The sequence below is a fragment of the Polistes canadensis genome, unplaced genomic scaffold, assembly GCF_001313835.1.
Source record: "Polistes canadensis isolate GaletaPanama2010 unplaced genomic scaffold, ASM131383v1 scaffold_76, whole genome shotgun sequence".
Lineage (NCBI taxonomy): Eukaryota > Metazoa > Arthropoda > Insecta > Hymenoptera > Vespidae > Polistes > Polistes canadensis.
In genome coordinates this window covers 111,424-139,060 of record NW_014569623.1, presented here as the reverse complement: position 1 = coordinate 139,060, position 27,637 = coordinate 111,424, and the positions used below count along the sequence as shown (strand labels likewise).

The 27,637-nt window shown below is 32.0% G+C and overlaps 1 protein-coding gene across 2 annotated transcripts in view; it reads right to left on the bottom strand.

Annotated features, from left to right (window-relative positions):
* The window catches only part of LOC106786553 (homeobox protein araucan-like), a 145,261-nt gene that overhangs the window by 8,060 nt on the left and 109,564 nt on the right, over positions 1-27,637 (bottom strand). For both annotated transcript variants that reach the window (XM_014748059.1, XM_014748060.1), the window contains exons 4-6: positions 16,651-17,009; positions 8,892-9,897; positions 8,720-8,802 (exon numbers count right to left, since the gene is read on the bottom strand). In XM_014748059.1, coding sequence (XP_014603545.1) covers positions 8,763-8,802; positions 8,892-9,897; positions 16,651-17,009 — 1,405 coding nt within the window. In that variant the 3' untranslated portion in view covers positions 8,720-8,762. The remainder of the gene's footprint in view (positions 1-8,719; positions 8,803-8,891; positions 9,898-16,650; positions 17,010-27,637) is intronic.

The following is a 27,637-nucleotide window of genomic DNA, read 5'->3' as shown; positions in this document are numbered from 1 at the left end:
AATTAATATATAATATTTATAATACCCCCATATATATTTATTCATTTATACCGATCAAATATAAATGCAGAAATAATATAAAAATATAATAAATTAGAGAAAGAAAAAAGAAAAAAAAAGAAAACCAAAAAAAAGAAAAAGAGAGAATTACTAGAAACTAAAAGTTAGCTCATCGATTCGAAGAAATTTAATAGGGACACGCGACACTGGGGGAAAAAAAAAAAGAAATAGAAAAAAAAAATAAAAGAACCTGTTTTATAAATCCATTCGTTATTATCTCTAACGGATGTCTCCCAAAAATTATTGAAACGTTGCGAGACTCAATACCACACTAAAACGTTAATCATTTCTCTCTCTCTCTCTCTCTTACAAACACTATCTTTTGTAAACCAACAAATCATTTGAAAAGTACACATTTGTTAATACAAAATCAATTAAATTTCATGTTGCACCGATAAGACTACCAGTTTAAAAAACTTTTTACATACTCATTAGAAATAACCCATCTCTCGTTTTGAAATATACACCATGTCAAATAGGATAAAAAAATTTAATATTTACACACGTAACATAAAATGTAAGTATCACATTCGTTTCATTTTTTGTAAAAGATTTTTCTAAATAGAAAAAAGTAAGAAAAAAAAAAAAACTAATACGAATATTACGCGAACTATACACAACCGTGATATTAACACCTTAAATATATTTTATGGTTAAAGATAAAGATAAATAAAAATTTCAGATTAATCGTCAGACAATGGTGGGGGACAATAAAATGAATTTCACTTATACTTTTACATACTTTAATATCCATTCACATATGTGTGTATGTGTGTTAAAACATATGCTATTTCGAACGTAAACCAACCGACGTATATCACGGATGAGAATCGTACGTGAAATTACGAGCACACACACACACACAGTCAAATATGATCGTTATCTTAATAAAAGCTTCTAAACGTCTGGATGGTTAATAACAATTATTCTCGACAAGGTACACCATGTGTTATTCTAACAACTATGCGATAATGATATCCGTTGAAAGATATGATAAATAAAAAATAAATTAGAAATAAAAAATTATAGAAATAAAATGAGAATATAGGAATAATAAGTGAGCTAGAGATAAACAGTATTATAGATTAGTTTTGATTAGTTCAATAATCGTGATTATTCATTCATCGTATGATTATTTTAAGTATAGTATGTATATTGATCGTGTAAAACGTCGACACGAATATCTATCGATCTTTTTCTTTCTTTCTTTCATTCTTTCTTTCTTTCCTATTTTCACTTTCTTTTTAATGCGAATAATTTATATCTTTATTAATAAAAACAGGAAACGTGTGACGTGTGCGTCTACGGTCTTATCTTGTTATCGGAAATTTATTATTATTATTATTATTATTGTTATTATATTGAACGTGCGGCGTGAAAATCGTCACGTTTGGTGGAATTATTAAAAGTTTGTATAAAACGTGTAAGATCGATTAATTTACGTCACTGATAATACGTTTTCGGACGATACTTTTGCTTTCGTGTTAACCCGTGTGTTCGTTTATTTTTTCTCTTTTTACTTTTTTTTTTTTTTTTCTATACGAATTCCAAATTTCCAGATGGAATTTCTTGATTTATCTATAGAAAAAGTGTGAGATACCATTGGATGTTATTTCATTCACGTTTTATAGGATTATGCATAGTTTATATGAGATATGATTTATTTGATACGTGTGATCTAATATGTGTGAGAATTGTAAATTTATTTTCTTTTTATTTTTATTTTTTTTTTTTTTGGAAAGGATTAAGTTCCTCTGGATTTTATTTTATTGATCGATGAAGATCTATGTGAGATTATAGATGAGTTATTGGTTTGTGTTTTTTTTTTTATTTAAAGTCTAGTGAATACGAATTCTTAATAAACATTTGTATAAGAAATTATTTGATACGTTAATTCATTTATATTTTGCAACGCGATTACGTGTGTTTCAAATAAGAACGATCCTTGTAATCGAATTTTGAATAATGAAAATCGAAGAATAAAATTGTTGATCAAAAAATTGAATAATTTATCAATAAGAATTTTTAAAGAAAAGTTTTCAATACATTGGATCCTAACAAATTTTAACTAAAATTTCAAAAGTACCATACATTGAAATGAATTCGATACCGTGATGTTAAATTCGTTGCATCATTTTTTTTCATTCATTTTTTTTTGTACAAAAATTAATTAATCATTAATGCAAATATACGTCTTTAATTCTACGACAGATTGGGTCCTAAAATATTAAACAAACATACCAATATAAATTTATTAACAAACATAAACAGTGTCGAAAATAAATCCATCAGGAAAAGAGAAAATATTCAATAAAACGACAAACCACAAAAAACGTCCTGCCGAAAAAAAACCTATCCATCATTTTTTTGTTTTTTTTTTCTTTTGGTTTTTTTGTTTTAACAAAAAATCAATTCAATAAAACAAAAAAGAAAAGAACGTATAATATAAAACAAATAATAAGTAATCGTTCGGACAGGCAGAGCCGGATGCAAAACGGTGGTCCCCGAGCATTGAAAGTTCTCCGGTTACGCAGGTAGCAAGCAAAAGTCGTCTGCTAGCGATGCTTTGCGAAACAAAACATGAGAAACAGAAAGGAAGAGAAACGAAAAGAAGACGAGGAAAGGAAACGGAACGCAAGGTAAATCCCCTTTGGGGGCTACCGTTTTGGGGTAAACAAATCTCACGATCTTCTGTTAAAACGTGTAATAAACCTAAAAAAACGGGGACTAAACAACAACAAACGTGCAAGCAAAGTTCTTTTCATTTCGAGGCTAAACAAAAATGGGAATCTAGGACAAAGAAGTACACCGTCAATTGTTTTCGTTAAAACATTGACAATTCCAAAAACGCGAACGTATCAGATCCTCTTTTTATCCCCAAAAGTATTTTCGAATTAACTGAAGAATAAAATAAAAAAACAGAAATAAATGTGGATGGAAAGAAAAGGAAAGTGGAGAAGTGGGGGATACTGGGTGGGGAGCTGAGCAAAGGATGGGAGGAAGGGGTTTGAGATGGGTGGGAGGGGGTGTTAGAGGGTAGGAATCGCGAGAACGGTTGGTAGGATTTATTAAGGAGACACCTGAATCCTCCTGGAATCTTAAAGCCGTTAAAAAGATCGGCTATCCTTTCTCCTTGGTTCCGAAGTACTCGGGACGAGTTTCGTTCCGTTCCCGAATGTTGCTTCCCGACTGGTGGTCGCGAATTTTATGCAGATAAAGTGAGATCGTGTAAATATGGTAAGAGGTAAGGTGTTGAGTTGTGCTTTGGGTCAAAAGGAAGGAAGGAAGGTAAGGTAAGGTAAGGTAAGGTAAGGTAAGGTAAGGTAACTGAGGTTGAGGTTCTCCAAGCCAGCCCACCATCTACCCTAATGGCAATTAAATATCCTCACGCTAATTGCCAATTACAGGGCTGGACGTCCTAGGGACGTTTCTTCCTCTTTTCACCTTTTATTTGTGTTTCTTTTTTCCTTTATTTTGGTTCCCTTAGTTTTTGTTTTCGATCGAAAGGAAGAAGAGACGAAAAAAAAAGAAAATAAAAAAAAAAAATTAAAAAACAAAAAAGTAAGAAGAGGAGCAAAGGAAAGAAGATAGTCTTCTACTTGGTAGGTGCTGCCAAAGGCACTCTACTGCAACTTGGTCCTTATGCTCTCGTATACCTGTCCGTTTGTATAGTAGGAAAACGAAGGGGCAACAGGGAAGAGGATGAAAGATCAAGATGCTTGAATGTGGAAAAGAAAGAAAGAAAGAAAGAGAAAGAAAGATAGTGTTTATGTGTAACTATGTGTATATGGGGTGTACATGTGTGTTTGTTTGTTTGAGAAGGATGAGGAGAGTAGCATTATAAGCGACCAAGGCACGAGGAACCAACAACGGTCTCTCCGCGTTGGGATACTGAAAGGTGAGGGGTTTGGGGGATAAGAGAAGAGGCAAGAGGTGACGACAGCGAAAACTAGTTTATTTGGGACGCGGCTATAAATTAGGATCAGATCGCCACGAGATAAGGGAGTACCGGCTAACACCCGGCTCCCTCCGAAAGGATGCTTCTTTCTTTCTTTCTTTCTTTCTTTCTTTCTTGCTTACTTTTTATCTTTTTCTCTTTCTTTCTTTCTTTCTTTCTTTCTTACTCTCTTGACTTTTGCCATCCTACGAAAGCAACAACGTCCATCCCAATCCACGACGAGTTTTGCGTTGCAGAAGCCGACTCTTAGGAAAAGATTCAAGCGAATCTTCGTCGTCACCTCGTTTCGCTCGAGATCTCTAATGTGAAAGGTGAGACAAGGCCGATCTTTGTCCACTTTCATCCTGTTAACGTCTACCAACTGATCTATGTTATTGTTGGAATCATTTTTTCCTTCTGGTAGAACTGAACGGGGTGTGGTGGTATACTTAAGTTGAGTTGATTTGTTTTTTCTTTGAGATTTATTTTGACATTTTTCTTTTTTTCAAATTGGTAAGGAGGAATTTTGGTTCGTTAATTAATATGATTGGGTATATTCGAAATATTTATTGTTTTTATTTACGTTGATATATAATTCTCAATTGAAAGAATAATTATTTTGGTAATTTTTATTTGATGGAATCGTAATGTTTCTACGGTTTATACTAGAAGGTTTATTAATGTGTTATGTTTTTTTTTGGAGCTTCTAATTTTGGTAATCTTTTATGAAATTTATTAGATATTTATTTATAGCTGAAATTTATTTGGATGATTTAATATTACGTTGATTTGATATTCAAGTAAAAGATTTTGAGGTTATATTAAATACAGAAAATAATTGAGGTAATGTTTTTATTTGATAGAATCAAAATATTTTTATCGTTTATATATTTTGCAAAGTTATTTAATGTTTTCCGTGTTTTATTTTATCAATTTTTGTAAAATATATAAAATTAATTAATAAATATAGTCAAATACTCTTCAATTATTTATCTTTACATGTTTGTATTACTAAAGTGATCATTTTGAGGTTATGTAATATTATACATACGAAAAAATGTGAAAAATGTTTATTTAAAATTCAAATAATAAAATTTAATTAAATTATTTTCAATTGACTCAATGAAAAATCAAATTAATTCTCTTTGCTAACCAATATTTCGATCAAATAAATCAACTTACTCTGATTTCTTCTTTAATTTCATGTTTTTTTTTATGCATTTCTAAAGATTCCGTTTTAATTTCTAGAAGTATCTCTCTCTTTTTCGTGGATTTCTTATTCTGGATTTTGGAATGCATCAAAAAGTAATTTATTTTCTAACTCATAGTCAATTCGAATTGAACTGAATCAGATAACCCCTTTCGGAACGATGTAGAAGACTTGACTTTATGGGGACTTCTCGAGAGGTTTGGGAAAAGACGAACGGCTAGAGTAAACCCTGGAGATGAGAATATCGTCCTATCGTTTGTAAGGAAACGAGGGAACAATTCTTACGATTCTCTTTTCCACTTCGCAATTTTTCTTTGAATTATCTTAGATTCCACTTGATTTACATCCCATGCACTTATATTTTCTTTGTTTCCATTTTCTATTATTATAATTACATTTCAAATGGCAGATGAATTATTCAATTGTTATAAACATATTGATTTCAATACATTGACTTATTGGATTTTTCTATAAATATTATTTGTATTTTTGAAAAATTAAAATTTTCATACAATGTTGGTTGGTTAAACATGAAATACTGAAACTTCTGACTTCAATAAACATTTTATTCTTTGTAATACGGAAAAAATAAAATAAAATTCAATGTTATTATTTTTATATTGAGAATAAAATTTTTATTTCATTAGTTTATATTGTTATAAAAATAATATAACAGTAATTTTTAGGAAATACAAATTATAAATGGTTGTAAAAAAATGTTTATCGAAATTTTTAAACAGAACACAATCGAATACTAAAATATCCTGATATTTTATATTCCGTTAATTAATTAATTAATGATTTTAAAACAAAGATTTTAAGAGAAAGCAATTAAAAATAAATTATACTCACAGTTAAAAAATTATTTTACGACTCGATACATACCAATTATTTTATCTAGTTTTCTTCTGGGCTAATAACCTTATAAGCAGTTGATGCAACACTAAATAATTAAATAAGAAAAAAAAAATATTATTTAAACTATCACACGTGACATTAAAATAAAGAAAAAAAAAAGAAAAGAAAAAAATAACGAATATACGTAATAATAATAATTTATAACGAAACAACCGGTAAACACGTAAAATTCTCGATAAAAAATTCCTAAACAAAATCTATTAACGAAGAGATAAAAGCGAAAAATAAAAAAAAGTTGTCACTTATGAATCATATAAATTATAATAAAACTAAATGAAATAATAATTTCCAATAATATCTGTAAATAATATATACGAAAATATATTTTCAAATAAACACGTAACATGAATTATTTATCAATTCAATTGTTCATTCAATTAAGAAAAGTGAATGAAATAAAAGTAATCCGATACAAAATATATTCTTTAACGGCTAACTTCATATTAACGAACTCCCTTTAACGGCTAACTTCATGCTTCCGTTGCAAGATGCGCGCGCAACAAAAATTTCACTTTCGATGCGCGTTAAGAGGTATAAACTTCAAAAAATATTGGAATAACGGAACGTCAAGAAAGAGAAGAAATTCGGAATAAGACGGGAACCACAAAAAAGAAAGAAAGAACAAAACCAAAAGAAATAGAAAAAGAAAGAGAGAGAAAGGAAGAACTGTACGTTTTCAAATCCGATCGTCTTTCGTCGCATCGAAAGGTATCTCCTTGGTGAGAGGATAGAAGAGGAAGAAAAGAAGAAGAAGAAGAAGAAGAAGAAGAGTGGAAAGGTGAGGTGAAGAGAGTGTTGGACCAGCCAGCCGCTGAAGTCGTTCGTTCGGTTACTAACGCGACAGGTTGAGGTGTGTCCGAGTATAGTGTTCCCAAGCGTTACACGCACGCAAGGACCTACGCGTGTATCATGCGTGTGTAAGAGAAGGACGAAGCTAGTCCAGGACGGTGATTCCATTCACTGATTGAAATCTCCGTTCATTTGTCACTGTCAAGAAGGTGGCGAGAGATTCTTTCTCTCTCTCTCTCTTTTTCTCAACCTTTCTTCCTTCCTTTCTTTCTTTATTTCTTTTTACCTTTTTCTTTCTTTTTCTATTTCTTTTTATTTTTTTCTCGCCCTCCATCGACTGCCCACGCGCTACTCAATACCCCACACAACATTGGCTATTATTATTTCAACGGGAGAATCTCAGGCTAACGACCAATCGACGGCTCACACACTGGGATATTAATTCTTTATCGATCGTCGTCATCGTCAACTGTTGTTGTGTTATGTCCTTAGTATGATTTTTTTCGGAATCCTACCAGAGGTAAAACTGACATGACCAAATGATAATATGAATCGGGACTGTTGTCAGAATTTTTTTAGGTAAACAGAATCTCTAGTTTTCATTTTGATGTCTCTTTTTTTTTATGATCAAACAAATTTTCTTTTCCTTTTTGTTAGTTAACTCTTTGAGTCCAACGAATGATATCCGTTTTTTTAATTATTTTTGTTGTTTTCTGTTCACATTTATATAAAATATGAATTTCTATTGAATGAAATTGAATGAGCCCTGTGCGATTAATTTTGAAATTATTCATTAAATGAAAAATAATAAATATGTTGGTCAATGTGATGCTAATAATAAATGATTATTTATTCCTTATCGATGGTTAGCACAGTTGTGTTCAAGTATGATTTTAATGTTACGAAAGTAGAACGAAAAATCTTAAAACAACATAACGAAAGAGTTTCATGATGGGTTTTAAAATAAACAGAATTCAAGTATTCGTGTTTAATATCTGATGATGTTCATCCCTTTTTTTTTTCTCAACCTTGTATAATCCAATTATTTTTAAAAGTAAAGAAATATTGCAGACAAACGTCAGTTATTCTCTTATTCTTGACTTAGAATAAAAGTTTGTCTGAAAATAACGATGAAACCTTATATCGATTAAATAAGAAAAATAAATCTTGGTCAATGGTGCTAACAATAAATAAATGTTTATTATTTATTGATTGTGAACAGTTACAATTATTTTTGTTGTTCATTCTTTTTTTAAGGTAAATATTTAACGAAACAAAGTAGAGATCTCGAAAAGATCATAAAACTTGTTGTTAAATTAAACGGACAATAAATTCTTATTCAAAGAATTGTTTTTTCTTCTAAAATCTGATGACGTTCACAATAAAAATTTGCGATAGGATATTACGAGAATCGGTTACATATTACAATATATACAATTTCATTGAACCTACATTTAATTATTATTTAGACTTAACAAAAATATTAAAAACTTCACGCACGAATTATCGATTAATCTTATATTAACAAATTAAAATATAATTAAATCTAATATGCACGTATTTCTCTTATTTCTAACTTTGAAATAACATAATATTATAAAAGCTTAACATTGCACAGTTAATTCTACTAACGAGGATTAATCGCTTGCGATTAAATGATTACGTGGAATGTAGGAGAAAACGTATCGATCATTATCATAAACCGTTAATAAATGTTCACAACGATTAATATTCGAAATTCGTTAAATGATTGTTCATATATAACCCTACGACCTATCGATTGTACATTTCCGTTGATAACTCACCTTGAGAGATAGCGAAGATTTTCCTGAGTCACTAGGATGTTTCTTAAACCGGCGACACGAACCCACTACCCATAGATTGTGATCTGAAACATCATCAAAATAAATGTAAACTTATTTTAAAGAACAATCATAATAGAAAAATAGTTGATTAGAAAAATATAAGACTCCTTACCCTTTGTAGAAGGGTTTAAACGCTGTAGTAGCTTCTGTTGGTGGTAAACTGGCAGTGGTTTGGTGTTGATGAAGAATTGAATTTTGTCCCGCCGGTGAGAAATCCTTGTGCGGTGAAGTTTGAAGTCTCGATGCAAAGGAGGAAGCACCACCAGCAGGTCCAGACGTAGCAGATAAATAACCCCCAGCACCAGGATGAGTGGTTGCGTAATGATTAGGATTCCCGTTGCTCGTCTGATTGGTATTCCCAGTAGGGCAATAGCCTGCTGGTGGTGGTTGGATCACCCCATTCGGAGTAGCCACCTTCATATTGGGTGGTGTCTGAGGTGGGGTATCCGTACCAACTTCTGGAAACCCCGCGGCAGCGGAAGAGGATGCAGATGATGTTGTACCAGACGAGGAATTAGGATTGTAATGAAGTTGGCCACCGGATGAGGTTGAAAGGAAACCACCGTATCGTGCAGCTGCAGTTGAATAAGGTGCCGTCGCTGCCGCCGAAGGACTCATGGAAGCTGAAGAAGGTAATGCGAAAGAGGAACCCAAATTTCCACCTCCAGCACCCCCACCACCGCCATTGGCACCACCACCACCACCACTACCACCACCTGGTCCTAACCAAGGTTGTTGCGAGTGATGATGGTGTACTTGATTTCCAAGGTGATGCTGTTGCTGAGCGTAATGTTGTTGATGATGTAAATGATGATATTGTTGATGATGAGGGTGAGAAGGTGGTGGCGGTGTTTTACAAGCTGCCGTATCCGCCAGCGACCAGATTTTCGGTTTAGTCGCTGGAATTGGTACACCACCTCCACTGCAATCCGTTTTTATACCCTCGTCCTTCATATGTTCATCCGTTCCATAACCTTGATGATGATGATGATGATGTTGCATCGTATGATGAAAAGGAAGCTCTCGTCCTCGCGGATCTTCCTCCAAATCAAGATCATCCTCGTCGTCTAAATCTTTATCGTGTTGAAGGTGTTCCGCTTTGACGTGTCTCATTGGTTCTGTCGAATAAATCAATTAACATCGTTTCAATAAATAAATTAACACAAACAAATATCACTCCCTCCCTCCCAATCATATCTTTAACTTATCTTAAATAATATTTACGGTTTAAAAAATATGATGAGAACAGTTAATGTGATTTAGACACGCGTATAATGCACTGAGTGAGTATCATCGTTAATGGTTTATAATCCCTGGTGTGAAAGTGATACATAAGAGTAGTAAAAGGACGAGTCATCCTGCGGGGCTCGCGTGTTTTGGAAGGGTCTCTTCTCTCCTAACACACCCTTATATAGTAAAGCTGTAAGGGATGCTGTGAAAAAAAAAAAAAAAAAAGAAAAAGAAGAAGTAGGGAGTGAAGCCTTCAAACCACTTTGGGCGCGAGAGATTTCTACTTTCCCTTGAGGCACCGAAGCCGACCCAGAAAAAGACAGACAGAATGTTAGAGAAAGAGTGTGTGTGTGTGTGCGTGTTAGAAAGAGTGAGACAAGGAATCTCTCTTTTCTCCTTCTTCGATCCCTCTCTGAACTCTCTTGGGGCACTCTAGGATCGTTCCTGCTGTCTGTGCCAGCTAACCATCCAGCCATCGAGCCAAGCCAGTCAGTCAGGGGTGAGAATTTCATTAAGAGGTTCGAATGAGTCGGCAGAGGGTTTACTTGATGGGTCGTCAAGCGATAATTCCCAAGCTGGAAAGGGGCTGCCGTTGCTACTGCTGCTGCCACTACGAAATGAGAGACAACGAGAGCAAGAGCAACAGCAACAGCAAGAGAACAAGAGCAAGTGAGAGAGAAAGAAAGAAAGAGAAACGCAATAGAGAAAGTGAGATCAAGCTTAGGGTGCAAGCATCCCCTTTATAAAGAGAACCTTATGGGGCAACTAAATAGATACTAACGTCGAGTCCACAAGTGGCTCTTTAACTTTTGACCCTCTTTTATCAGCCGTTAATCTCATAATCTTCGCGCCAGACCACCGACTGATATCTCGATCGGGTGAATTTCATTCAACTTACTCGAATCGTTTGTATCGTAAACCAAACTATTATGCATACACGTGATACTACGAGTTGTATGTACCCGTATAATACAACTTTAACTATAGAGATTTATTTTTACGTTGGATTTCTCTTTTTAAAAGGGGGCTAGTAGTGGTGGTGGTACGATCGTTAAATGTTTTATTGACGAATAAAATGATTTTAATCCGTGTACGTAAACGTTTATCTAGATTCTTTTATATGTTCATTGATATAATCCGTTGGAAAAAAATAAAGAAAGTGTTAATATCGTTAATAAAATACTTAATTTAATGGTTTTCCATTCTTTTTTTTTTTTTACTGTGTTGAAGAAAAACGTAATGGTTGAATAAATTTAATGATACGTAACGTTGGTTTTATACCAGCAGGGTAAACTTTAAAAAGGCAGACCCCCCCCCCTCTTCCCGTTCGTCAAATATATCCTAGTATAACTCGCGAAACTTTTCAACCCTCTTCTGGTAGGTATTACTACTACTACAGGCACGTGCTTAAAGTGACCACTACTACTTTACCGAGTCCGGTGGTAGTATCACATGGGCGTAGAAATTCATGAGCACAAAGATGGTCTTCTCTTCCCCCTTTTGAATTTCCTACTACTCAAAAGCCACTATAAGCATGAGCGTGTAGGACAACGATCTCGAGTAGTCTGCAAATATTTGCTCGCACGTTTACCGGCTAAGGTTTCTCATTAATTATCGCCATAGCCAGACTATCTTACTTTCTCGGAATTACCTACTCATTATACTCATCGTTTATTCTCATTTATTTTCCTTTTTTCCTTTTTTTTTTATTTTTCTTAATTAATAACGTCCCCCCCCCCCCCCCCATCTCCATTAACTTCATTTATTTTACTTTGGAATATTCTTATCTGTAGGATAGGTAAATGTTATGGTGAATGGGGGGGATCAAATATTTTTTCATTTTTGTGATAATGAGATTAAATGAACATGTGTATTTGTATTAACCCCAGTTTTTGTTAAGCTTGATTATTAGTTGTAGTGGTATGATAAGTATCAATGTGTAAGTGAATTACATTAAATATTAGTTGGATTATTAGTTAGGTTATATGACGTAATGAAAATCTAAAGAGTGTCATAATATAAATGTATAATTCAACAATTAATTAAAAAAACTGTTGAAATTAATTGCATTGCATTAAAAAGCACATGTCATTAGTAAATATAAATCCGATTTATATTGTTAATATATTAGATTATATCCAAAAAATTCCAGTTGAATAATATTATTAATATAAAACAAACTACTTGTTCAAAATTGGCTTTAATTAACAAAAATATTAAATTGAATATCAATTATTGTTTCGCATAATCCAAAATGCGTTTTATTGAATAACATTAAATTGAATAAAAATATATAAATCTACACGAACAATTTCCAACAATTCCCCCCTTACCCCATAAATAAATAAACCTTCCAATCAGTAATACACAAAGTGTCTCAATAAACCCTGATAATTGGGTTGCTTTAAAATTTCGGTCCGATTATGATAAAACCTTGAATACATTAAAAATATAAATAATTCCAAACTATTTTGGGGAAAGGGGTAAACAATCTTAGACCCGATTAATATCCACAAAAAATAAATAACATATAGAAACAAGTTGACCATATTATTCCTATATCAGTAAATCAAAAGGAATGAAGAGATTTTTCCTAAAATCACGTAACTCCTATGGAAGTGTCGTGTTAGGGGGGAATCGTGACGCAGCCGGACGATACCTAGATGATCAGAACAGTAAGGGAGAACGAAAGAGAGAGAGAGAGAGAGAGAGAGAAATAGATAGATAGAGATAGATAGATAGATAGAGAGAAGGACAGCAGGAGAGCCGATATTGGCCAATGTGCGGTGGGGTAATGGTGGCCATAGGAGGGTCCGTACCATTCGTCTCGCCGCGGGCGCCGATACATCACCGTACCTCGAACCACTGCTGTCGTCCCATGTATATCCCCACACTTATAAACACATGCACATACTATACACATAATACATATATTCCTGAGTACATAGAAGTTCATATATATATATATATATATATACTATATAACATATAGATACTGAGAGCTTGTGGCACGTAGCATACATGCTCCTATGGATGGCTACTCAGCCTGGCCGCACCCTCACCAACACAACAAAACTTCACCGATAGAGTAGACTTGACTAGTAGCTGCATGAGTGAGTGAATGAGTGAGTGAGTGAGTGAATGCGTGTTAGTTAGTGCGCGCGCGCAAAGCCCTGTTCGTAGCTACGACGACACCCGGATAGGAGTACGTTACCGTACGGCCCGTACGTTTCCACTATGGTGTAGAGGGGTATGAGGAGTGGAATGGTGAAATGGTTGGTAGGGGAATACTGAGTAAGAGAGGGGTGAGGATGGAGGACCAAACCGAAGGCCATTAATCTCTTTGCGCGGCAACCCGCAACCCGTCACTGTGTTTACCCACATGTGAACTATTATGTCCGCCCCCACGATATAGTATGCCTCCTGTCCTGTTCACTCTTACATTGGACTCCCGCGAATCGTCTAACCCATAAGCTTCCTTCTTTCCTGCGGCACGCACGAGAATGAGAAAGAATTTTCTTTCTAACAGAACTACTGGGGGATGAGATTTATAGGGAAACAGATAAAAGTGAAAGAGAATGAGGTGGTGGCTGTGGTGGTGGGGCTGATGGTGGTGGAGGGTTCAAGGGATCTATGGAATAGATCGTACGTGTTAGAAATTAGAGATAGAAAAGGAATAATAAAAGTGGTATGGTATTTGTTTGATTTCGTGTGACTTAGGATTAGTCCAATTAAATAAAACAATAACTTATTGTCCAAGTTGTCCCAACTAACCCCAGCTATGTATAGAATTTAATCAGTTGTTTCTCTTATCCAAAAATAAAATTCTTAATAAGAAGGTATCAAAGGGAATTTGGACATCAAAAAAAGAAATAGAACTTAATTTTACTAAGTTGAACGTTTCGTCCCTTTATTGGGACTTCTTCAGCAACTTAATCTTTACAGTTCAGCGTCTTTTTTCTTTAAGTAGACATACATTTTTATTTTTATTTTAATATTCGAAACACAAAACATCTACACTTCGTTATGTATTAATCCGAATGTTTTAAAGTTTTTATAACAATAGTTCATACTAATGAACATTATATTATAAATTTAAATTTATATTAAATAATACTCAATAGTTTTGTTACTTATTCTGCGATATATATCTTCAAACAAATACGAAAGTTCTACGCAAGTAGTCAAATAAGCGTCACCCCAATACGAGTGACTTTACTGTGAACCCGAATACGGGTGACGTGACAGTAAACGTGTTAAAAGAAATCGGACAATTTATTCCTACGTATGGTATTTTCCTTTCTTATACAATTATCTAGACATTGTAATTAGCGGGACGATTAGGATCACGAGTTTTGAACGTGTAATACTTGAAACTTAGTTTACAGAGCAACTACATTTCGGTTCTTTGGTGATGGGAGGGTTTTATAAAAACGTTTGATTTTATTGAGAATAGTTGAATTGAATACAAGACGTTCCAAGCATACTACTGGATATATCTGGGATTTAAGATTGTTCTACCATCTATGGATGAATCCCGTTTACTGGTTTAAACCTATTGCTCTAAGCTACTTCTTCAATCTCGTACTCGATCTACTTGAAAGAGAACCGTTTCTCGATTCAGTCGGTCTTTAACCATATAGGGTGAGGTCGTACGAGAATTCGTTCATTGTGGAACGGAATGGATGCTTGCGCAATATCTGAAACGGAGACCGATGGGTACTCGATATCAGGGAAACTAGTCACGCGAGGTAAACACGCTACCAACATTCCGGCTCGAAGGAGATCGCGAATTCTCTTTCTGTTTCTGTTTCTTTATTTCTTTCTTTCTTGTCTTCAACAAATGCTAATTCAAAATGATATAACGGTTGTGGTTTAGAGTCGCACGCGAAACGTCGGATCGAATGATAGTTCCTTTTCGAAGGATACGTATGTACACTGTTACGAGTTTGTTATAAAATTAACTTTCCTATGTTGATTATTGGACTTGTATCCTTTGTATTTGATTTACTAAAGATTCTGGTCAAATTGGAAATTTAAGGCGTATAAAACTAATTGGATGTAATATATTAAAAGACCAGTAGTTATGTTGTTTGATTTATTCAATGGTCAGATATGTTTTCATGTTAATACCTTACTTGTTGAGTGATTATTTGATTTACATGGGGATAAATGGGATTAGGTTTGAAATTTAAAGATGTAGGAAACAAATGGGAATCAATATATTGCGAATTAGTAGTTTTGTATTATTCAATGGACATATATAATACTTTACTGATTGATTCTTTGATTTACATTGGACAGGTTATGTTTTATATTGGAAAACTTGGATACAAATTGGATTTTATTTGTGGAAAACAAGATGTTTTATTGTCAGGTATTTATCCGTTGTAAATAATAGTCATGTTGGAATATACGAACAATTGTTGAAAGTGTTTATTATTGAAATTTTTCTATGCTGAATAACAACAATACAAATTCTACAAATTCTTGAAATTTTCACGCGATGCGTTAAGAATCTGGAATCCTTAATTTTGTTGTAATCAATCACTCTTAAATGTTCATAATTAATTAATTATAGTCTTCATTAAATAGGATCTTGTAAAATTGATATTTTTTGGTATTATTTTATGTCAACATGGAATACTATTGTAACTTCTAAATCCCTGGTCAATCCTGCTGATACAATCAGTCTTTCTTTTTAAACGATTCATTTGATCAATCCGATTCACTATGTAAATTGACCCGACTTCAATAACGATTAATGGATTCATCCAATTAAGCTTGACTCGTTACACAGATTAAATCCAATTTCAATATTCCAAATATAACTGGAAATTGTTCAATCATCGATATATCAATTTAGGGTTAACAAGCTTGATTTACTGTGAATGAGAATATATTTCCAATTGTAAAATTATTGGGATATGTAAAAAAGTAGACTTGAGAATCTAAAATCTGAAATTTTGACTCTCTAATTTATTAAGTTTAATGAGATCTACTTATGTTTTTTTTGTATTGTTGCAAAATCATAATTTTAGCCATCTTAGGTCTATTCTAATTTTAATACTTTTTCTTTAAATAATTAATTTGATTATTCTAAATCCCCATGCAAATTTTTATTTAAATTCAATAACGATTACTGAATTTATCAAATTAAATCTGACACATTAAACTGATTAGCTCCTACTTTAATATAAACAAGATTTCCAGTTAATTTTAAACAATTATTATTCTTTTATTTATACATAAATCAAAATGATTTGTAAATGTTCCAAAAATGAATAATCGGTCCTCCACAATTTCAATTTTATCCCCAATACCTTAAAAACCAATTGAACAAACATTTTAGGTTACTATCCGATCTTATATGATTTCAAATAATCCAATCATCAATATTTCAATTAACCATTAACATTTTTAATTACCAATCACAAATAATTATATTACAATAATTGCACGTTACATACATTAAAAAAAACCGATTAAAGTTCCAAGATTTGACTTTGATTTTATAATTCCAATTCGTACTTACATAACCTCAACATAAATCTCGATAAAATGTATTCTTTTGAAAATTCACTATAGCATAATATTGTATTATCATTTTAACAATATAAAATATTAAAAAAAAATCTTACCGTTATCATCAAGACCTCTCCTCGCATCATCGCCAACTCTGTCCCCTCGATTATCATTCGCAAGTTCGTCCTTATCCTTGTTATCCTCCGAATCCGTGAGCACAGCATCGTCATCGTCATCTGTTTTATTTTTCGGTTCCCATGTCATTTTATTTTCTTTCTTCAAACGTCTTCGTGCGTTAGCGAACCACGTTGATACTTGAGTCAACGTCATCTTCGTTATTATCGCTAACATGATTTTTTCTCCTTTCGTTGGGTAAGGATTTTTCTTGTGCTCGTTCAACCATGCTTTCAAGGTCGCCGTTGATTCCCTCGTCGCATTTTTTCGTCGCGCGGCTAAATCGTAGCCTGCTCCGTATCTGAAAATAAACGGTTCCCTTTTATCATCAAAAATAAAAGGTCCAAAATTATGATTATTGATTAGACTTTTAATCCATTAAGTGTGGAATTCGTTTAACAATTGCAATCGTTGAAGATGAAATGATTTTATTGGTAATATAAACTATTTTGATAAGAATTAAAGAAAAAACCATTGACGAGCGTATATATGCGTTTGTAGTCTCCACGGATTGTTTTTGTTAGACGCATATAAGCGCCCGTTGCGTTCGAAAGGTTAATAACATTTATTTATAAGTATATATAATAAATTTTCGGGTTTTTGTGTGCTTTTTCAAGATTTGATGAAGTTGTTTAATAAGTCTGCTGTTCATTTGTTTAGAGAATCATGCACTCTGGGTTTCCGAAATATTACAAAATTTATTTAATGTAGTAATAGACGAAATTTAGCTAAAGATTTGCAGAAACCTCGACAAATATATTACGTGTTTCATTTATTTTTAGCCAATTTTCTAATAAAACTTCTAATAACAAAAATAATTGCATAAATAGTAATAATAAAGTAGCAATACACATATGTATATACATATGTACAAAATATTTAATCCATTGGATTGTCCAAATTAAAAAAGAAAAATTATATAAGTTTGACAAAGAGATTTATAAAAAAAATCAATAACAAAAAAACATTAACCATAATAATTTGCTCAAATAAAAAACCAAAATATAAAATCCTAAACTTAGTCATACATTAATGTCCGAATATTTTACATAGTCACTCTATATACGTTTATTCTCTATAAATAAAAAGGAAAAGAAAAAAAAAGAATAAATATCCTTGACTTATATATATACCAAATAATAATAATAAAGTAGCAATAAACATATGTATACATGTACAAATATTGTCCAAATTAAAAAAGAAAAATTATATAAGTTTGACAAAGAGATTTATAMAAAAAATCAATAACAAAAAAACATTAACCATAATAATTTGCTCAAATAAAAAACCAAAATATAAAATCCTAAACTTAGTCATACATTAATGTCCGAATATTTTACATAGTCACTCTATATACGTTTATTCTCTATAAATAAAAAGGAAAAGAAAAAAAAAGAATAAATATCCTTGACGTATATATATATATATCAAATAGAAGTAAGAGAGGGAGGTTGCGGAAAAGTGGCGTAACTTTTGGAGGGGTGCGAATTCCCCGCAGATTTTGACGGTGAAATTCCGTAGGCTTTTCCTAGACGCGTTAGGCTCACCCTTCGAGGTAGGTAGGTAGAGTCGCAGGAGTCTTCTACGCACCCTCTTCCAAAGAGAAACAGTGAGAAAGAAAAAGAGAAACAGAGAGAGAGAGAGAGAAGGACATATTCTATCGGTGAACGAAGTAAGATATGGGGTGGGGGAGTAAGGAGTGAGCCTGGAGGAGGTCGTAGCTGATACTCTGGTAAATATATACGGAGAATAAACCCCCGAACGGTGGCGTGATTCCATCGAGCACCCTCGGTGCTCACGCGCTCAGTTCACTCACTCGCCATAATGGCGATTCGATCGATCTCCTCCTCCTCCACCACTTCCTCCTACTCCTTTTCCCCCCTCACCACCCTCCTATCCCTTCCTCTTACTCTCACCCACTCACTCTGTCTCTCTCTCTCTTTCTCTTTCTCTCTCGTACACATTCTCTGGAGTACACCATCCCAACCCCACGAGGAAACGACGCGAATGTGTTACAGAGTGCTTGTGCTGTATAATACATATACAGATATAGTATCAAAACCATTATATACTAAGGGCTAAAATACCTATCGACGATCTATCCTGCTCGTGAAACGAACCGGCCGTTGCATGTGTTATAGTAGCGGGATATTATAGTGAGAAACACATCGGCCAAAACCCCGAGAACGATATTTCGTCAGGCAGGGACCGTAACGAACCTTGGATCGTTCGATGGACGTCCAAAAAAAAATAAAATAAAGCCCCACGAAATTACGACTCATCGATAAATAAAAAAAAGAAAACAAAAACTATAGATATTGGTATAAGGTTTTTTGTCAGTGATACAGAACCAGTGATCTGATGTCGATATTTTTACGAGTTAATGCAAACTTGTTGGTTGTATTTTGTTTTCTCTCTTTTTTCTTGTTTTTTTTTATTATATATATCTTTTTTACTTTAATGCTTTGAATGATATGGGCGCATATATGCGTTCAATGAAAGCAATTCGCGTTGACTAAGAACGCATATGTGCGCTTATCAATTTTTTCGATCTTTCTTTGGCACGAAATATCTTCTTCTTCATTTTTGTTTTTATTTAATTAAAATAGTTAAACTTTAATAGACAAATTATTTCGTATGCGGTGATTACAATTGTTAGGCGAGTTCCGTCATTGAAAGGGTTAATTTTGAAATACTTAAGCTTTCAGATATCTAATCCTTTTATAACGTGTTAACAAAATTGCAATAAGTTTTCTTCATATAATACAATTGAATTAACTTGTCTAATATACATACAGCATAAATGATACTAGTACACTGTTTTATTAAACTTTACATAGTTTTTATAAAATACGGAATGGCTTAATCGTGTTATAACACGGTTGGGGTTAACATTGTCTAAACAAATATACTTATATTACATTTACATGTGTATTATTGTCAAGAGTATAGATTTTAACGTGAATTCCCATCTTGCGTTTCTTTTGATTTTGTTCAGGTTCCTTCTTATTCTTGTTCTTGTTCTTATCAACATTCGAAATCTTTCTCTCTCCGAAAATAGTTATGCTTTCCAGGAAGACACACTCAAACTGTTTTAGCAAAAGAAGAGAGGACTCTTTTATAAGAGGCACGCTTTGCTTTCTTATATTCAAATGGAGATGTTCCTCTTCCTCTTTATACTACGAACACTACCACCTCTCTCTTCCCTTCTCTTTATGATCCTTCCCTATCGGATCCGATCCAACTGGGTCGACTGTAACAAATGTCCCGATGAGATCTCTCTCCTTTTGTACCGTTCTCCTGTCTTCAAACCCAACACACTTTTACTATGCTTGATCATTGTATCATTCCCTGGTCTTTTGATATTTAACTGGTTTAAAGGTTTCGTAAATTTGTTATCAGTTAAACTAAAGAAATTGATTTATTGTTTGAGGTTAGTTTTAGGATTTATTGTTCATGAATCATGATTACAATTCTAACTATATATATATATTTATTATATATATTGTTTGAGGTTAGTTTTTTAGGATTTCTTGTTCATGAATCATGATTACAATTCTAACTATGTATATTTGATTATTGTATCATTTTTTAGGTATTCTTTTTTTAACATTAAATTAACTGAGTGGTTAGTTATTATATTGATTCTTGTTTAGGACTTTCTGCTTGTTAATTTTATTAGGAACCCAAAACTAAAGATTTATCTAATTTGTAGTTTATTTTGTTATCATTTATGTGATTCACAATGCAATAAAACAATAGAACCAGTTAAGTTAAATTTCTGTATTTGTTTTTTATGATTTTTTGTTTACAAATTAATTCTAAGGGATAACAATTTTATTTGAATAAAAAGTTTTCAAGTAATATCAAAGTAATGAGAATGTTTTTAACATTAGTATTATCAAATTGATCATAGACTTTAAACAAAAAATTGGATTAGTTCAGTAAAATGATATTATTTGATTTTTAGGTTATCTTTTCAATTAATTCCAAAGAAAAACAACTTAATGTTAATTGGAGAATAGGTGTTATTGTCAAACGAATGAAAGAATTTTGTTAATATTTGTGATCGTTCATTTAATAAATGACGTGATCATATATATACTTTAACGAAAGAAGTGAAGTTTAATCCAACGAACTCACTGAAATGTTCTTTTTTCGAATTTCTTTCCAGTAGTTGATCCAAGAATGACGATTTGATTTCGATGGAAGATTGATAGGAATGAAGGTGGAAACTGTGTAGAAGAAATTGTTCGTAAGATTCGAAAGCTTGAGTGTGCGTTTCACCCTCTATTAAACTCCCCAGGACAAGGGAAAGGCGGCCACCGAGAAAGCAGCAGCGTTCTCCTTCCAAAGCCAATAAAATCGGCCTCTTTTTTCTCCCGATTCGTTCAAAGTATTTCCTCCTTTTACTCTTCCTGCTCTCGCTAGGAAACACTGGAAGAAATGGAATCCTAGTAATCGTTTTTTCTCAATCGATTTTTCTAGTCATTCTGTCTAGGAATACGGAAATGGAAGTAACGGAAAAAGAGTACGAACGGAATCACTCGTTTTCACATTTTCTTCTACTTTTTTGAAGAAGTAGAAGAAGTCAAAGAGTTTTGGTTCTTTTTTTTTTTTTTATTCTTAGAAATCGCGTCCACTGTTTGCACGAGGGGGTGGAAGAGATCTTGGAATAACAGAGGGAGGATAAGATAAAGATACAAACGTTGGCTGCTAAGGATACGAAAACCTTTCGCGTAGAATAATAACCCTCATACTTTTGCCTCGATCCTTGTGTTGTTTGAACGACGAAGTACGGGTTTGACATTTTCGAAATTTAACAAACTCGGAATTTTTCCATTCTGTTCTTCCTTAGGTCATCCGTGTGATCGGGTATTTGATTTTGGAGATATTATTTGAAAATATTTATGAACTTTGTTGGAACGGGATTTTCGTTTACGTGGGTTATGAATTTTCATACAATTAATATCAGCTTTGATTGAATAAATTGAGTGTTATTAACGTCATCGATTATCTGATCTACAAATTATTGCAATATAAGTTTTACAAATTAATTCATTGTTGAAATCAATAAGAAACTTTTGACACAAATTATACACAAAACGTAGAAATTCATTGTGCTAACACACATATAAAATAATTAAAATAAAATAAAGTAAAATTAAAAATAATATCTGCATAATGTGCATAATATTAAAGAATTATTAAACATTGCAATATACCAGTTTTATTTTTTTAAGTAACTTGTTTGAATATTTTCCAATATGTAGTATAATTTTTATTTGGTTAATGTAGGAACATACATTCCACTTTTTAGATGCATAAATATTGTTCTTATTGTTGTTGTCAAAAATAGATAACAATGACATTTAACTGAACTTTATTATTCGGTCAGCATCTATTTGTCTATCTATTGTCACGTCAATTAATTCGATTGTAATAGTCATGTATCATCAAAGTTTCAATTGTCTTTCGTAGAAAGTATGATCCAACAATTACTTTCATTGTTAGTTACATCGATTCATTAGACAAATAATTTTTACTTATCTTTGTTCTCGATTTAAGAGTAGAATCAACTAATGTTAGTATATCGTGTTAAAAAGTAATAAAGAATTTATCTGTTGTAAAAAAAATATTATAAGAAAGAGACTTTTAATGATACTTCGAAAAATGCTATTTACCCTTTATAAGTACCTCCCTTTATTCGCTGAATTTAATTTTAAGTTTAATTAGACTTTAATAAAAAAACAAATTTTTAAAGTTTGATTTACTTTTGAAATATTTTTAAATATTTTTACTTTGTATTCGGTTGGTAAGTGTTCCTTAAAATCACTACCCCTTTACCACCCCAACTTCTTTGTATTTACTAAACTTAATTTTAAGTTTATCTAGAATTTGGAATTAGATTAAATAATGTTTCTTATTTGATAAATACATTTCAACACTTTTTGTTTAATGCATTCAACCCCTTTCTAATACTGTATGCAGATTTGATGTAACACGATATAACAATTAAAACAATCTTTCTACGATATGATATTTTAATTACACGGTTTTCATATAGCATGACTTAATAAATTTAAACAACCCTTATATAACGAACTTCATTCCCTTAATAATTAGGAAATAATAAAGGCCTAGTTTGAATTTTTTTTTAGGTTATGTTTTACACGGTTTCGATACAACACGAAATGAACACGAGTTTTATTATATTATAGAAAAATTTGAATGTATTTTATAAAATAAATGATAAAGTCGTATGAATATTTTGTTCAGTATTAATAATAATTTGTCACAATTATTCATTGGGATAAAATTAGGTTAGGATTGCGTAAGAATTGTATCATAACTTAACAGTAATAATTAATTCGAAATACTGACAATTTAATTAAATTATTGATCAAAAATATTACAAAAAACTACTGATCTATAATTAAATTAATTTATTCAATAATTTTAAACATTTTTGAGATCAACAATTTGTAAAATAATTAGGTACTATATTATACATTAATAATTATGGTGGACATATTTTACTCATTTTATTCTTCAATTTAATAACCATCCCGTATATTAAAATTAGAGAATACAATTATGATAATTTAAAACAAAAAGAGTAAAATAAATCCATAATTTGCAACCGGATTGCATCAGATAAATGCATAATAAATATTATCCATTTAAAAAAACGAAAAAATAAAAACAAACAAAAACAAACAGAAAAAAACATTCGATAAATAAGAAAAAATAAACAAACATATAGAATAGTATTTGAAAATGTCCTACTCGATATTCGAATTACTCGTTCTATTTCTCTCATTCATTATTTCTCTCTTTCTCGTTGGAAATAAGCGGCCATTTCAGGGTTCCCGAAAAAAATACGACATTGTTCGCCGTTCGTAGATGCAATCTACGAACGAGAGAGAAAGAGAGAAAGAGCCTTCATTGCTATGCGCAATTTCGACTGCCTGCCTGCCTCCCACGTGGCCCCTGGCGTCGTCGTCGTCGTAGTCGTCGTGGTGCAATTATCCACACACAGAACGACGCCCAACGTCATTTACATACTAAGTGTTACCGTTGCGTGCACTGAGAGAGAGAATCGCTCGGATATATCGACGCGATTGCCTCGCATATGCGAGAATGAGCCAACCAACGAACGGAAACGGAAAACAGAGAGTGAAACAGAGAGAGAAAGAGAAAGAGAGAGAGAGAGAGAACCATTCGATCCAATGCAGATGCGTGAACGAACATTCAATTGGAAACTGTTATTGACGATATAAAACTCAGCAACACGTTATTGCAATCCAACTTATATACACTTCATTTGAAAATATAATAAATATAATACAACAACAACACATAAAAATATATGTATATATCCTCTATGAGAGTTTTCAGTTAACATTTCTCATAGAGTATACCACCCCCAGCATAAACTAAGAGATTATTCTTCGGAAAGCATAAATCTTAGACCTTCGACCTTACACCATCGTCTCTCCCAGTTATATAAGAACCTTTTAGTTACGGGGGGTTGGTAGGAAATCCTAAAAGCCAAAAGGAAGACTCTTCTCCGAGGTCATTCCATGTAGTATTTGTCGCGGAATTTAATTAAATCCCTAAGGCATGGAGATTCTAGTTCTCTCGAGAGTATCGAGAAAGAGAAAGAGAGAAAGAGAGAGATAGATAGATAGATAGAAAATGTGAGAGTGAATTTCAAAGCACGCTCGGTGTTCGCGAGAACGTAGAGGAGGACGATACGAGGTCCTGTAATACGACTTGTATAGAAGATAGAAGGGGGTAGGGTAGGAAATAGGGGTAGAAGGAGAGTTAGGAGGGTGAGGTGGAGGAAAGGGAGAACGAGGATCGTCGAATACGTACGGTAGTAGGTAATAACGATGTGAAGCAAGGGAAGGGAGGGGGCTTGCAAGGAGGAACGCATAATACTAGACACCGGGGCCACTCGAGCGACTCATTAGGGGCTTTGCATATCGCGGCGTCAACCTCGAAAGGTTAACCAATATTGGCAGAACGCGCGTAATTACGTCCTCCGAGCTCATAGAGACCATGTGTATAGCTCCAATAGTTACGCCCGGGCTCGGATGTGCAAACGTTTCCTACCTACCAATCTACCGACCAACCGACTACCCCGACCAACCATACTCTACAGCCTCCCATGTTACCACCAACCAATCCTCCTACTACTATTTCTCCTCCTACTACTACTACTAATACTAATACTACTATTTCTTCTACTTGCTCTTGTCGTCTTTGTTTTTTTTTTTTTGGATTTAAAGTCATTTGTATATGATAGGGTTCTGTTTGGTTCAGTTTTTGTTGATTCAATAATTATTATTTATCAAAATTATTCTATTCTACTAAAATACTACTCCTCCTATTTGTTCTTGTAATCTTTGGTTTTTTTTTTGTATTTAAAGTCATTTGTATATGATAGGGTTTTGTTTGACTCGTTTTTGTTGATTTAATAATTATTATTGTTATTTTGTATAATTGTGTTTTATTACAATTATTCTATTTCTCTAATTACTATTACTTTTATATGTTCTTGTCATCTTTGTTTCTTTAATTAAAGTCATTAGTATATGATAGGGTTTTGTTTGGTTTGCTTTTGTTGATTCAATAATTATTATTGTTATTTTGTATAATTGTTTTATTACAGTTATTCTATTTCTCTAACTATTACTACTTTTATATGATCTTGTCATCTTTGTTTCTTTATTTAAAGTTATTAGTATATGATAGGGTTTTGTTTGGTTAATTATTATTGATTTAAGTATTGTTATTTCATATAATTGTTTCAATATAATTATACAATTTCTTCTACTGCTACTACTGCTACTATTACTTCTACTTGTCCTCATATTTAAAATCATTAATATAGAGAGAGGAATTAGATGTATTTTTTACTGTTGGTTAAATGCAGATATGATAGTAATTGATCTTTTGAAAATAAAATATAAATGTCTATTCTATTTATGAATCAACATTAATTTACATAATGAAAAGTTCTAATTAAGTATATCAAAAAATTTAAATTATTATCCAATAAATTGGATTGGTAACTATGTCCAACCTGTTTTTTTATTAACTCAAAAAAGCTGTATGGATTTATTAGACAATATAATTATTAGGCCAATAAAGAGGACCAGTTTGCTTGATTCAATCATTTTATTAATTAGTATAATTATTTAAATAATAAAACAGTTATTGTGGCATGAATGGATATACAATATATAAAAATTATCTCAAGTACTGTGATAATGTACACACACAATAAATTTATAAATGGATCTTTATCGTTTCTCTTTTAGTATAATTACAAGTAATAATGTGGTACATTAAAGTATTAAAATAAATCCCATTACATTTATTCCAATATAAATGTCATATTTATTTGATCCTTAAATCCAGTTATTATGTCTAACAATTGGAAAATAACTGTCTTTATCTCCTTATCTCAAAATTATATTAAGTATTATTAACAATGATAATATTGATGATAAGAAAGCTTTTTGAGAATGAAAAGATGATATATCAGTCTTTAATATTTCTGAAGAAAGTTTTGAAATTGATATCAAATGAGAGATAACATCGACCAATCATCTTCCTCTTTCTTAATATCTTTGTTTCGTATACATACAATAACATATATATAATATTATATTAATTTTAATTATTTGTTATCAATTATTTAAAAATAAAAATATAATTAATACATATTGTAACTTTGAAGTAACAATGACTTAGAATGTTTGTACTTGTGTATAGAAAATCTTAAGTATAGAATTTTATAAAATCGTTAACATTTGAAATTAAAAATAGATGCACATGGTATTTCAAGTAATGTATTTTTGAAACCTCTTTGCATCCATTATTTTATTTATTAATTTATCATCAAATAATTTTCGCGAAAATAGGCTACACGCGAGTAGGATTCTTTGGGATCTTTAAAACGTTATTTTTTTTTAAATGTTATAAATTATTTTTCATGTTGGATGATACATGTGAGATTGGCAAACAATTATTTGGTTTCAATTTTCCTCATTTGATGATGATTCTTCACTACTTATGCACCGCCAGGTAATTACTATTCGATGATCTTCATCTGATTCTCAGAATTTAATAAAAAATCTTCAGATTAATTAATTTCAGTTAATTCTTTTTATTTTTATTATACTCTTACATTTTTATTTAATTTCGTATCCATATTTTAGGTTTCTGATGTATAAAACTAAAAAAGCAAAGAAAATATTAGCGTTATCACGAATAAACCGATTATAGTTCAATGTATACTATAGCAAAAAATTAAGTCATATGCAAATAATAACAAAATAACTGTTAATACATAAAAACAAATATATTGTTAATTGTAAGTAGTAGAAAAATTATTATGTACGTTTCTTTTTTTTTCACAAACACCGATACAAGAACAAATAATGGTGATTGCATAAAGTGATTCTTTTTACTTTGATCTGCAGAAAACAAGCAAAACTACTTTGAAATTTTATGTTAAAGCTGATAACAGTTATCAAAAATGTTATTGGCCAATAAGGAGACACTTTACAATAGAACGAAATGTATACGCCATTTTGTGGAAAACAATGAATTTATTTAATAAAAAATCGATACATTAATATATAACTTGAAAGTTACACACATATAAGATTAACAAGAATAACTCGTAAGATAATAATTTGTGACAATAATTAATTTACAAAGTTCTGGTTAAGAGTATTTTAAAATCATTGATTAATATCTAACTAGCCTAAAAACTTTTTTCCCGCCAATTGTGAAAAAAATTTCTAACACGAAATTATATTATATTAAACTTGATTATCATTTAATAAAGATTTTCATTCTTATCACGAAAGAAAATAATTTGTTAGTCTCTGATATATTGTTAAAAAT